At 66.7% G+C, this 11,205-nt stretch overlaps 1 protein-coding gene across 2 annotated transcripts; it reads left to right on the top strand.

The window, feature by feature from the left end:
- The first annotated feature begins 1,630 nt into the window (after positions 1-1,630).
- Positions 1,631-10,338, top strand: LOC128897173 (medium-chain specific acyl-CoA dehydrogenase, mitochondrial-like). Of its 2 annotated transcripts, none has more exons than XM_054179473.1 (12): positions 1,631-1,687; positions 2,730-2,829; positions 3,533-3,630; positions 3,907-3,976; positions 4,704-4,804; positions 4,892-4,972; positions 5,584-5,714; positions 6,616-6,724; positions 7,520-7,660; positions 7,915-8,010; positions 9,499-9,747; positions 10,132-10,338. In XM_054179473.1, the coding sequence occupies exons 1-12, from the start codon at positions 1,664-1,666 to the stop codon at positions 10,201-10,203; spliced, it is 1,272 nt and encodes a 423-aa protein (XP_054035448.1). In that variant the 5' UTR covers positions 1,631-1,663; the 3' UTR covers positions 10,204-10,338. The 2 variants fall into 2 exon arrangements, with proteins under 2 accessions (XP_054035448.1, XP_054035449.1); XM_054179474.1 differs by having other exon boundaries at positions 2,733-2,829.
- The last annotated feature ends 867 nt before the right edge of the window (positions 10,339-11,205 follow it).

The following is an 11,205-nucleotide window of genomic DNA, read 5'->3' on the forward strand; positions in this document are numbered from 1 at the left end:
ATAATAGGTTGGACTTGAAGATCTTTGAGGTCTCTTCCAACCTTATTCATTCTATGATTCTATGATATGTGGGGGACTCACCCAGGCCTTTCCATTTCTACCCTCCTGCAGTTCCCATAGCACTCCCCAGGGAGATTTCATAGAATCATAGAATCAATAAGGTTGGAAAAGACCTCAGGGATCATCAAATCCAATCTAGCACCCAACAGCTCATGGCTAAGTAAACCATGGTACCAAGTGCCACATCCAATCCCCTCTTGAACACCTCCAGTGATGGTGACTCCACCACCTCCCTGGGCAGCACATTCCAACAGCTAACAATTCTCTGCACCTCTTAACAGCCCTCCTTGGTCTGCCCTGTGCCTGCCCTGCAGACCCCCTCGGGGGTGTCTCTCCTCTGTCTCAGAATAGAATAGAATAGAATAGAATAGAATAGAATAGAATAGAATAGAATAGAATAGAATAGAATAGAATAAAGCCAGGTTGGAAGAGACCTTCAAGATCATCAAGTCCAACCCATCATCCAACACCACCTAATCAACTCAACCATAGCTCCAAGCACCCTATCAAGTCACCTCCTAAACACCTCCAGTGATGGTGACTCCACCACCTCCCTGGGCAGCACATTCTTAGTTGTTTAGGTGGGTTTGATTGGTTGATGGGTTGGACATGATGATCTTGAAGGTCTCTTCCAACCTGGTATTATTATTATTATTATTATTATTATTATTATTATTATTATTATTATTATTATTATTATTATTATTATTATTATTATTATTATTATTATTATTATTCTTCCAATGGGCAATCACTCTGTGTAGAATTTCTTCCTAACATCCAGTCTGAACCTCCCCTGGCACAGCTTAGACTGTGTCCTCTTGTTCTGGTGCTGCTTGCCTGGGAGAAGAGACCAGCCCCTGTCCGTCTACAACCTCCCTTCAGGTAGTTGGAGAGAGGAAGAAGATCTCCTCTGAGCCTCCTCTTCTCCAGGCTAAGCAACCCCAGCTCCCTCAGCCTCTCCTCACAGGGCTGTGCTCCAGCCCCTCCCCAGCTTTGTTGCCCTTAGGTCTCCAATCAACCTTTCGGTGCCAGCAGCCACTGGAGGGAATTGATCACCAAATTCAGGAGGGGCTGCTGCCCATCCCCTTCTCCAGCTGCCGTCCCTGAGAGGTGTGGAAGCTCCCGGACGAAGCTCCCAGCTGCAAGGACAAATTCTCTCAAGTTGCTGTTCACAACAGAGAGGAGTTTAATAAAACTCTGAGTAAAGGGAGACTCCACAGGACAATTCCTGGTGGGGTGTCTCCAATTGCTGAAGCCACAGCTCCCCTTGGATCCTAAATTCCTGGATGCAAATTTCCCTTTCCCCGCCTCCGGGGACAGCTCGGAGCGGCCCGGAGGGGACAGCGGGGAGCGGGCGGCGGTGCCGAGCCGCGGGCGGGGAGCAGCCCCCGGGGACTGCCCGGGGCCGGCAGCAGAGCAGGGCGGAGGCGCCGAGGAGCGGCGGGAGGCGGAGAGCCAGGGCCGAGCGGAGCGGACGGGACCGGGACCTGCCCTCCGTAGCGCCCCGGAGCCGCTCTCGTGACCGCCCCGGAGCCGCCCCCGGCGCCGCCCAGCGGGGCACGGCCGAGAGCCTCCGCGGCCGCCTAGCGACCTCCCCGAGATGGCAGCGTTCGGAGCCGGCCGGGTGAGGCCGAGGAGATCCCCGGGGGCTGGGGGCAGCCGGGGCGGGACGGGAAGGGCCGCAGGAGGCTCGGGGCACCGCCGAGGCAGGGCTGGGGAGGGTCTCGCCGCGGCCGCCGGGGTCGGGGTCCGGCCGAGCGCCGCCAGCTCCGAGCCCGGAAGGCTTCGACCCAGTGCAGGACAGGGCCTGGAGGCGACCCCGGGGGCGGCAGCTGCCCCGCCAGGAGCCGGAGCTGCCTCGGCTGCGGGCGGCGGCCGCCGGAGCTCCGATGGCTCCGCCCGGGGCTGCTCCCGGCACAGGCAGCGCCGCAGTGGGGGAAAGGTGAAGGGCGAAGGGACAGGGAGGAAGCGGCCAGCGGCGGAGAGCCAGGACGGCAGCAGAGTCCCAGGACAGTTCTGTGTCCCCAGGGCGGCAGCAGAGTCCCCAGGGGCAGTTCAGTGTCCCCCAGCACCGCCCCCGGCTCTGCTGTCCCCAGCCTCTGACCCCTCCCCAGCTCTGCTGTCCCCAACCTCTGATCCCCCCCCCGGCTCTGCTGTCCCCAGCCTCTGATCACCCCCCCCGGCTCTGCTGTCCCCAGCCTCTGATCACCCCCCGGCTCTGCTGTCCCCAGCCTCTGACCCCTCCCCAGCTCTGCTGTCCCCAACCTCTGATCCCCCCCCCGGCTCTGCTGTCCCCAGCCTCTGATCACCCCCCCCGGCTCTGCTGTCCCCAGCCTCTGATCACCCCCCGGCTCTGCTGTCCCCAGCCTCTGACCCCTCCCCAGCTCTGCGGTCCCCAGCCTCTGACCCCCCCCCGGCTCTGCTGTCCCCAGCCTCTGATCACCCCCCGGCTCTGCTGTCCCCAGCCTCTGACCCCTCCCCAGCTCTGCTGTCCCCAGCCTCTGACCCCCCCCCCGGCTCTGCTGTCCCCAGCCTCTGACCCCCCCCCGGCTCTGCTGTCCCCAGCCTCTGACCCCCCCCCGGCTCTGCTGTCCCCAGCCTCTGACCCCCCCCCGGCTCTGCTGTCCCCAGCCTCTGATCCCCCCACCCGGCTCTGCTGTCCCCAGCAGGTGCTGCGAGCTGTGGCAGGGCAAGGATGGAGATCCCTGACCAGCAGAGCTGCTCCAGATGTGCACAGCAGCACAGCTGGGGCTGGCTTCAGCTTCGGTGAGTGCTGAGGCTGGGCAAGGGGCAGGGACAGAGCTCAACTGTGCTGCAGCTCCCTGGCAGTGCCCAGGGCAGGCCTTGGCTCCGGGCAGCTTTCTCTGCTGCTCTCACAGCTTTGGGAGCCCCAAAGTCCTTCCCTGCCGGCTGAGGGCAGCCAGGCCTGGGGGGGCTCTGGGGGAGCTGCTCCTGCCCTCGGCCAGGCTCTGGCTGGAGCTGCTGGGCTGCCAGAGCTACCTGCAGGAGCTGTCCCCAGCTTGGCTTTTGCAGCGCTCCGGTGGCTGCCTGTGGCCTGAGCTGGGCTTGGGCACAGGGCCAGGGCAGGCAGAGGTTCCCCTGCCCCTGGGCCGCTCCAGAGGGCACTGCAGCCACTGTGGGGCACAGCCAGGTGCTGGAGCTGAGCAGCCAGAATGGGCACAGCAGCAGCATCGCTCTGCCTCCAGCTCCTGCTGCCCTCCTTCAGCCAGGCACAGCTCCTGGTGCGGGGCACTGCACTGCAGCTGCCCTGGCACTGCCCACTCTGGTGCCCTGCTCTGGGGGTGCCTCGGTGGGGAGGCCGTGGGGGCCCCGGGGGGTCGGGGAGGGCTCTGAGGAGGCTTTCTCCGGGCAGCCAGGGGCGGCTGACCCACTCTGCCTGCTGGGCTGGGCCCTGCCTGCTGGGCTGGCAGCCCTGGTGACTGTGCTGTGCCCGGGGCTGGCCTGGCAGAGCTGACTGAGGAGCAGAAGGAGTTCCAGGCCACGGCTCGGAAGTTTGCCCTGGAGGAGATCATTCCTGTGGCTGCTGAGTACGACAGGACTGGAGAGGTAAAGCTGCCTGCAGGGGGCACAGAGCAGCCCTGGGGGGGGGGAACAGAGCAGCCCTGGGGGGGGGGGGGACAGAGCAGCCCTGGGGGGGGGGGCACAGAGCAGCCCTGGGGGGGGGGGGCACAGAGCAGCCCTGGGGGGGGGGCACAGAGCAGCCCTGGGGGGGGGCACAGAGCAGCCCTGGGGGGGGGGGAACAGAGCAGCCCCCAGCTGCCCCTGGCACGGGCAGGCTGTGCCCCGTGCTGAGTGCTGCCTGCCCTGCCCTCTCTCTGCCAGTACCCTGTGCCCCTCATCAAACGAGCCTGGGAGCTTGGCCTGATGAACTCTCACATCCCAGAGAGCTGTGGTGAGCAAACCCCTGGGGCCCTTCCTCTGCCCCCCAGGGGCTCTGCAGGAGCTGTCCAGAGCCCAGGGCTGCATCCCTGCCATGCTGTGCCCCCTGGCAGCCCCTCTGGCCCTGGCACAGCTCTCTACAGCCAGCTGGGCTGGGGCTGGCTGGGGGCAGGCAGGGGCCAGGCCCTGCATGGGGAAGCTGCTGCTGGAGACAGCCCAGCAGGGGCTGGGGAGATGCTGGCGGGGGCTGGAGCGGCTCCCTGGGAGGGAGGGCTGAGAGCCCTTGGGGCTGTGGAGTCTGGGGAGGAGAGGGCTGGGACGGGACCTGGCCAGGGGCTGGGAAGAGCTGAGGGGTGGGGGGCAAGAGGAAGGGGCCAGGCCCTGTCTGGTGGTGCCCAGGGAGAGGGCAGGGGGCAGGGAGGCCAAGCTGGAGCCCAGGAGCTGCCACCTGGGCAGGAGGAGAAACTTCCGTGGAGTGAGGCTGTGGAGCCTCCTGCCCTGGAGCCTTCCCAGCCCCCCCTGGACGTGGCCCTGGCAGCCCTGCCCTGGGTGCCCATGGGGGCCTCTGGAGGTCCCTCCCAGGCTCAGCACTCTGTGACCCTCTGCTGTGGAGCACTCCTGGCTGGGGGCACTCGGGGTTGGGAGGCACTCAGAGGGGCTGGGAAGCACTTGAGGGGCTGGGGGCACTCAGAGGGCTCCCCTGGGAGCTGCCCTCAGTCGCTGCCACCCTTCCCCTGCAGGGGGGCTGGGCCTGGGCACCTTTGATGCTTGCCTGATCACCGAGGAGCTGGCTTATGGCTGCACTGGGGTCCAGACTGCCATCGAGGCCAACTCCCTGGGGGTGAGTACTGCCTGCTCCTGCCTCCCCCCCCCCCACCTCCTGGGCCCCTGCCCGAGCTGGGTTCATGCTCTCAGTGTTCCCTTGCAGCAAATGCCAGTGATCATTGCAGGCAACCAGCAGCAGCAGAAGAAGTACCTGGGCAGGATGACAGAGGAGCCTCTGATGTGTGTGAGTACAGCCCAGAGCCCTGCAGCCTGCCCCTGGCCGCTGCCGGCACCGAGGCCACAGGCAGGGGATGCTGAGTGGCTGCTTGCAGCCGTCCTGAGTCCCTCCTGCAGGGCAGAGCCTCTGCTGCCCCCTCCCACAGCGGCTGCAGGGAGGTTCAGGGATGGGCCCAGAGCTGCAGGGCTGGGGCCGAACCCTTCCCCCGGGGCTGCCTGGGAGCCAGCAGGGAGCAGAGAGCCCTGGGCAGGGCCTCCGGAGCTGCCCAGCTGAGGCTCCTCGGGGGCAGAGCAGGGAGCCCCCAGAGCCTCTCCCGGGCTGCTGCTGCCAGGCTTGGAGCTGCTCAGCTCCCAGCCCAGGGCCTGGGACAAGCTCCAGGCTGCTCCTGGTCGGCTTCCAAAGCCCATTCTCAGCATCCCTGTGGATTTCTGAGGGCAATGATCCCCCCGGGGCCGGATCCTCGCCCAGGCAGCTGCTGGGGCTCCGGTTACAGCCCCTTGGGCTCCTGCAGGCACTTGAGTGCAGGCTGGCCCAGCCCAGCCCGGGGCTGCTGCAGCGGCTGGAGGCTGCCTCAGCTCAGCCTCTGCTGCTGAGGCTTCTGCTCTGCCTCTCTCCAGGCCTACTGTGTAACAGAGCCTGGGGCGGGCTCTGACGTGGCTGGCATCCAGACCAGGGCCGAGAAGAAGGGAGATGAATACATCATCAATGGGCAGAAGATGTGGATCACCAACGGGGGCAAAGCCAACTGGTGTGTAGGCTTCTGCCTGGGGCAGCTGCCCTGTGCCTGCTGGGCACCCAGCTCTGGCCCCGAGGCACAGCCTGCTGGCCCTGGCAGCCTCTGCCCCGGCCCTGGGGCCCCAGCACCCTGCAGCCAGCACTCAGCTCGGCGCCGCCTGCAGAGGGACCTGGGCCGGGAGCTGCCATCTGCCCCCCGCAGAGGCTCTCAGGGGCTGATGCTGCCGGCCCCAGGCAGTTCTCTTGCTCCTCAGGGCAGGGCAGCAGCGTTGAGAGCTCCTGCACAGAGCTCAGGAGGCTCTGCCCAGCCCCAGGCCTGGCTTGGGGGCTGTGGGCTTGGGGGCTGAGCTGCTCCTGCTGCGAGCCCAAGCCTGCTCCACCACCTCCCAACCCTTGCTCCTCCCCAGCTCCTTCATTCTTTGCCAGCCAAGGGGAAAAGGTTTCCCCCTTCCCATCTCCAGCTGCTTTTCCTCCCCCCCATGGCCTCAGCCCAGGCAGAGCCATCAGAGGACCTCCCTGGTGCCTCTGGGCACCGCTGGAGCCACAGCAAATCCTCCCCCCTTGGGCTCAGCCCCAGAGCTGTGCAGGCAGGAGGCTGCCAGCAGGTCCCCAGTGGCCCCTGGAGCCTCTCTGCTCTCAGCAGCTTCCTTTGGTGCCCCTGGAGCCAGCTGCAAGCTGCATCCTTGGCACAGCTGCGGGGGGGCAGAGCCTTGGCCTGCTGCTGCCAGGGAGCTGCAGCAGCTCTGGGCTCCTGCAGTGAGGGCTGCACTGGCACTGCCCTGCAGCTCTAGGGCAAGGGTCCAGGGTCCAGGGCCCAGGGCTGCTCTCTCAGGCACAGACTGCCTGCCTGGAGCCTCAGCTGGAGCAGCCTCTGGCTGGGGAGCTGCTGCCCCCTGCCCTCTGCTTCCCCCCAGGTACTTCCTGCTGGCTCGCACCCACCCGGACCCCAAGGCTCCTGCAGGCAAAGCCTTCACTGGCTTCATTGTGGAGGCCAACAGCCCTGGCATCCAGGTTGGCAGGAAGGTGAGGAGCAGGCCCGGCCCTGCCAGCCCAGGAGCCGCTCTTGGCGTCTCACCCAAGCAGGCCCCCAGCTGCCTTGAGAGGAGAGGCCTTGGGGCAGTGCCCCCGGCCCGTGCCCACCTGCAGGGAGCTTGGCACTGCCCAGCACAGGGGCAAGAGGCTCCCTTGGGAGCCTTGGGTGGGCCCAGGGCAGGGATCCCTCAGCAGGAGCTGAAGGCAGCTGGCCTGGCACAGCTGCCAGAAGCACCTTGGAGCCCCAAGCGGTGCCAGGTGGTGCCAGCAGCAAGGGGCAGAGCTGCAGCCACAGCCCCCTGAGTGCTGTGCCCTCAGCTGCTCCTGCCCAGGGAAGAGGCCTCGGGGGGCACAGGGCTGGGGCCGTGCTGGGGCCGGCAGGGAAGCAGCAGTCGGGTGGCAGCCAAAGCTCAGCCCCGGGCAGCAGGCAGGGCCCTGGGCGGCCGCTGCCCATCTCCCTCCCGCCCTGCTGTGGGCACAGCTGCAGCTCCCTGCTGCCCGCCCCGGGGGGCTCTGTCCTGCCTCTGCCAGCCCTGGCACAGAGCCCAGCTGGGCACAGCCCCGGGACTGAGCCCCAGGCAGAGGAAGGATCCTGCCCAGCTCCAGGGCGGGCTGGGGGAAGGCAGAACTGGGGCTGGGGAGGGAACTGGAGCTGGAACTGAAGCCCTTGGGCAGAGAGCAGCCCAGAAAGCTCAGGGCTGGTGCCCGGGGGCCGCTGAGGCGCTGGCACCGTGCTGCCCCTCGGCAGCCCCAGCGAGCTGCCCCTCCGCCCCCTGCCCCCCGCAGGAGCTGAACATGGGCCAGCGCTGCTCGGACACCAGGGGCATTGTCTTTGAGGATGTGAGAGTGCCCCAGGAGAACGTCCTGAGAGCAGAGGGAGCAGGCTTCAAAATCGCCATGGGAGCCTTCGACAAGACCAGGCCGCCGGTGGGTGCCAGGCACGGCCCCGGGCAGCTGTGCCGGAGGAGCTGTGCCGGAGGAGCTGTGCCGGGGGAGCTCTCCCGGGGGTGCTCTCCCGGGGGGAGCTGTGCCGGGGGTGCTCTCCCGGGGGTTCTCTCCCGGGGGTGCTCTCCCGGGGAAGCTGTCCCGGGGGTGCTCTCCCGGGGGTGCTCTCCCGGGGGAGCTCTCCTGGGGGCGCTGTCCGGCGGTGCCGGTGCTGAGGCTCTGCCCTGTCCCTGCAGGTGGCAGCCGGGGCCGTGGGCTTGGCTCGGAGGGCGCTGGACGAAGCCACCAAATATGCTCTGGAGAGGAAAACCTTCGGGAAGCTGCTGGTGGAGGTGAGAGCAGAGCCTGCAGAGGCAGGGGGCCAGGGGCTGCCTTCTGCCAGCTGTGCCAGCAGGGAGCCCCCACGGCTGTGCCCTGGCTCTCAGCAGGGAGCTCTGGCACAGCTCTGCCCCTGCCGGGCTGCCCCAGGGCACAGCTCGGCCCCGGCTGGGCCGAGGCAGCGCTGCAGCAGCTCCTGGGCTGCTCCTCTGGCCCCTGCTGCTCAGAGACAGCTCTGGGCCAGGCCCTGAGGCTGCTGCGCTGCCAGGGCAGGGCTGAGCTCTTCAGCTGCAGCCAGGAGAGGTCTATGGGGGGCAGAAGCCTCTGGGGGACAGAGCAGCCCAGAGCCAGCGAGCCCCAACCCAGGGCCGGGCACAGCCCTGCGGGGGGCAGGGGCAGCACTCATGGGCTCAGGGCATTGCCAGGGCTGGCAGAGCCCTCAAGGACCACCCGGTGCCAACCCCCTGCCAGGGGCAGGGTCGCTTCCTCCTGGATCAGGCTGCCCAGAACCACATCCAGCCTGGCCTGGAGAGCTTCCAGCAGGCCCTGGGCACCCCCTGCCAGTGCCTCCCCCCCGATGGGGAAGAGCTTTTTCCTCATGTCCAGCCCACACCCACCCTGCTCCAGCTGGGGTCCATTCCCCCCCCCCCAATCCCTCCCTGGCATCCTAAGCAGTTCCTCTCAGCTCTCTGTAGCCCCCTGCAGGGCCACACTCAGGTCTCCTGGGAGCCTTCTGCCCCCCAGGAGCCAGCAGTGAGCCAGACCCACAGCTCAGAGCACTAAAGCTCAGCTGCAGCATCCCAGGTTGCATTCCTGTGCTGCAGAGCTCAGCCCCTGGCAGTCAGGCTCAGTGCAGCCCAGAGCCTGCTGCCAGCCTGTAATGGGTTGGGGCCGACCCCCTCCCCACCACAGGCAGAAATAACGACTCAGACAAACTGATTGCAAAAGTAGTGGAGAGTTTAAATAGAGAACAGTGAGTGTGCACAAAAGGAAACATGGTGACAAGAAAGAAACCAAAGTAAACCCAGGAAGACCCCAAACCCCACCTGAGGGTGCATCCAAAACCCCCAGGGCTCCTTCTTCCCCCTCCCTCTGCTGGGCTAGTCTCAGCTGGCCAGGCCTGAGACTGCCCATCCCCCTGTGGCCTTGGGCCCAATCAGGCCCATGGCCGGGAGATCTCTCCCCCAGTTACCAAGTCTCGGAGAGGGAAGGAAAGAGGAAGTGCCAGACCCCACCGCAAAATTTATAGTGGTGCAAGGGATTATGGTAGAAATACCTAATTTCCTGAGTCCACCCACTGGGATGGACTTCTGGACACAGGAAACACCCCTGTAGCAGAGGGCACCCAGCCCAAACTACGACACAGCCCTGCAGAACTCAGCTGCAGCCCAGAGCCTGCTGCCAGCCCAGGCACAGAAGGCAGCCCCAGAGCAGCCTCTGCTGTGCTGTGCTGGGCCAGGCCCCGGGCTGGGCGCTCAGGGGCTTCGGTGTCCCCGTGGCAGCACCAGGCAGTGTCCTTCCTGCTGGCTGAGATGGCCATGAAGGTGGAGCTGGCTCGCTTGGGCTACCAGAGAGCTGCCTGGGAGGTGGACGCCGGCCGCAGGAACACCTTCCAGGCCTCCATCGCCAAGGCCTTCGCCGGCGACGTGGCCAACCAGGTGGCTGCAGATGCAGTGCAGATCTTTGGGGGCAACGGCTTCAACACTGAGTACCCTGTGGAGAAGCTGATGAGAGATGCCAAAATCTACCAGGTGAGTGCAGGGCAGCAGGGGACCTGCGGGAAGGCTGCCTGGCACAGCTGGGGGGGACAGGCTGCCCCTGAGTCCTGCCCCTGGCTGCCCTCAGCCCTGCCGCTGGCTGCCCTCAACCCTGCCCTCAGCCCTGCCCCTGGCTGCCCTAAACCCTGCCCTGCTGCTGAGCCCTGCCCCCAAGTCCTGCCCTGAACCCTGCCCCTGGCTGCCCTCAGGTCTGCCCTTGGCTCTCTGCAGGCCTCAGCTCTCGCTGGCTGCTGTCCCCTTTGCTGCCCTGCAGCTGCTGCTGCAGCCTGGGGGTGCAGGGCAGGGTCCCAGCTGTGGCAGCAGCTGCCGGGCTGTGGGGAGCTGCTCAGCTGACTCTTCTGCCCCTTCCCTTGGCAGATCTATGAGGGCACTGCCCAGATCCAGAGGCTGATCATAGCTCGGGAGCACCTGGGCAAGTTCAAGGGCTGAGGAGAGGCCTGGGGCAGGGCTGGGGCTGCTGCAGGCTGCCTGTGCCCAGGGCAGGGCTCTGAGGGCCTTGCTCAGGGCCAGCAGAGGCCTGGAGAAAGCCTTTTGTGTCCCAGCCCCAGCCCTGTGCACAGGATGGAGCTGTGCCTGCCCCTGGCTACCTGGCTACCCTGGCTGCCGACCTCGGTGCCTGCTGGGCAGCTGTGGGCTGCCAGGGCACCGCTTGGGCTCTGGCCTTGCTCTCTGTCCAGGCACAGCTCTGGCCGGGGCTGGCAGCAGAGCTAAGCCCCTGCCCAGTGCACCTCTGATTAAAACAGGAGCAAAATGCTGATTGCCTTCTTCGGGCCCCGGCTCTGTGGGGGGGTCCCCCCTGGGGGCAGCTGCCAGGAGCCGCTCTGCTCCCCCAGGAGCCCCTCGGGGCCAGCAGCTGGGCTCTGGGCACCACTGGCGCAAGGACATCCTCTCAGAGAGAGCTCTGGCGGCCCCGAGCCCGGGCTCTGTCCCCAGCCCTGGAGCTGCCTCGGGGCGCTGTGGCAGCCAGGCAGCCCCAGCAGCGCCAGCCCCGGGGGAGCTCTGTGCTGCCTCCCCAGCAGGAGGCCTCCCGCTCACAGCGGCTCCACAGCCAGCAGGGACACAGCCTCAGCCCGCGCTGCCCGAGAGGCTTCTCCGCAGGGGCCGCAGCTCCTCCGGCTCCAGCCCGGGCAGCGCTCGGCGCCGCCTGCGCTGCTCCTGGCTCTCAGAGAGCCCCGGAGCGGCTGGGGTCAGGCAGAGCTCTGCCCCGGGCAAGGAGCAGCCCCCGCGGGGTGCAGCCGAGGGATGGAGCTGCTGGCAGGCAGCCCCGCGGCAACGGAGCCGGCAGCGCTGCCGGGCAAGGAGCCCTGCGGGGGCGTCCGGGGGCAGGGAGGAGAGCGCGGCCAGGAGCACAACCCGGCAGGGCTACGGCAGCCGAGCTCCGAGCCCGGCCCGGCCCCGCCGCCCGTCAGCGGCACAGCCTCGCCCGCAGCT

Source organism: Dryobates pubescens, unplaced genomic scaffold (assembly GCF_014839835.1).
Source record: "Dryobates pubescens isolate bDryPub1 unplaced genomic scaffold, bDryPub1.pri scaffold_64A_arrow_ctg1, whole genome shotgun sequence".
NCBI lineage: Eukaryota > Metazoa > Chordata > Aves > Piciformes > Picidae > Dryobates > Dryobates pubescens.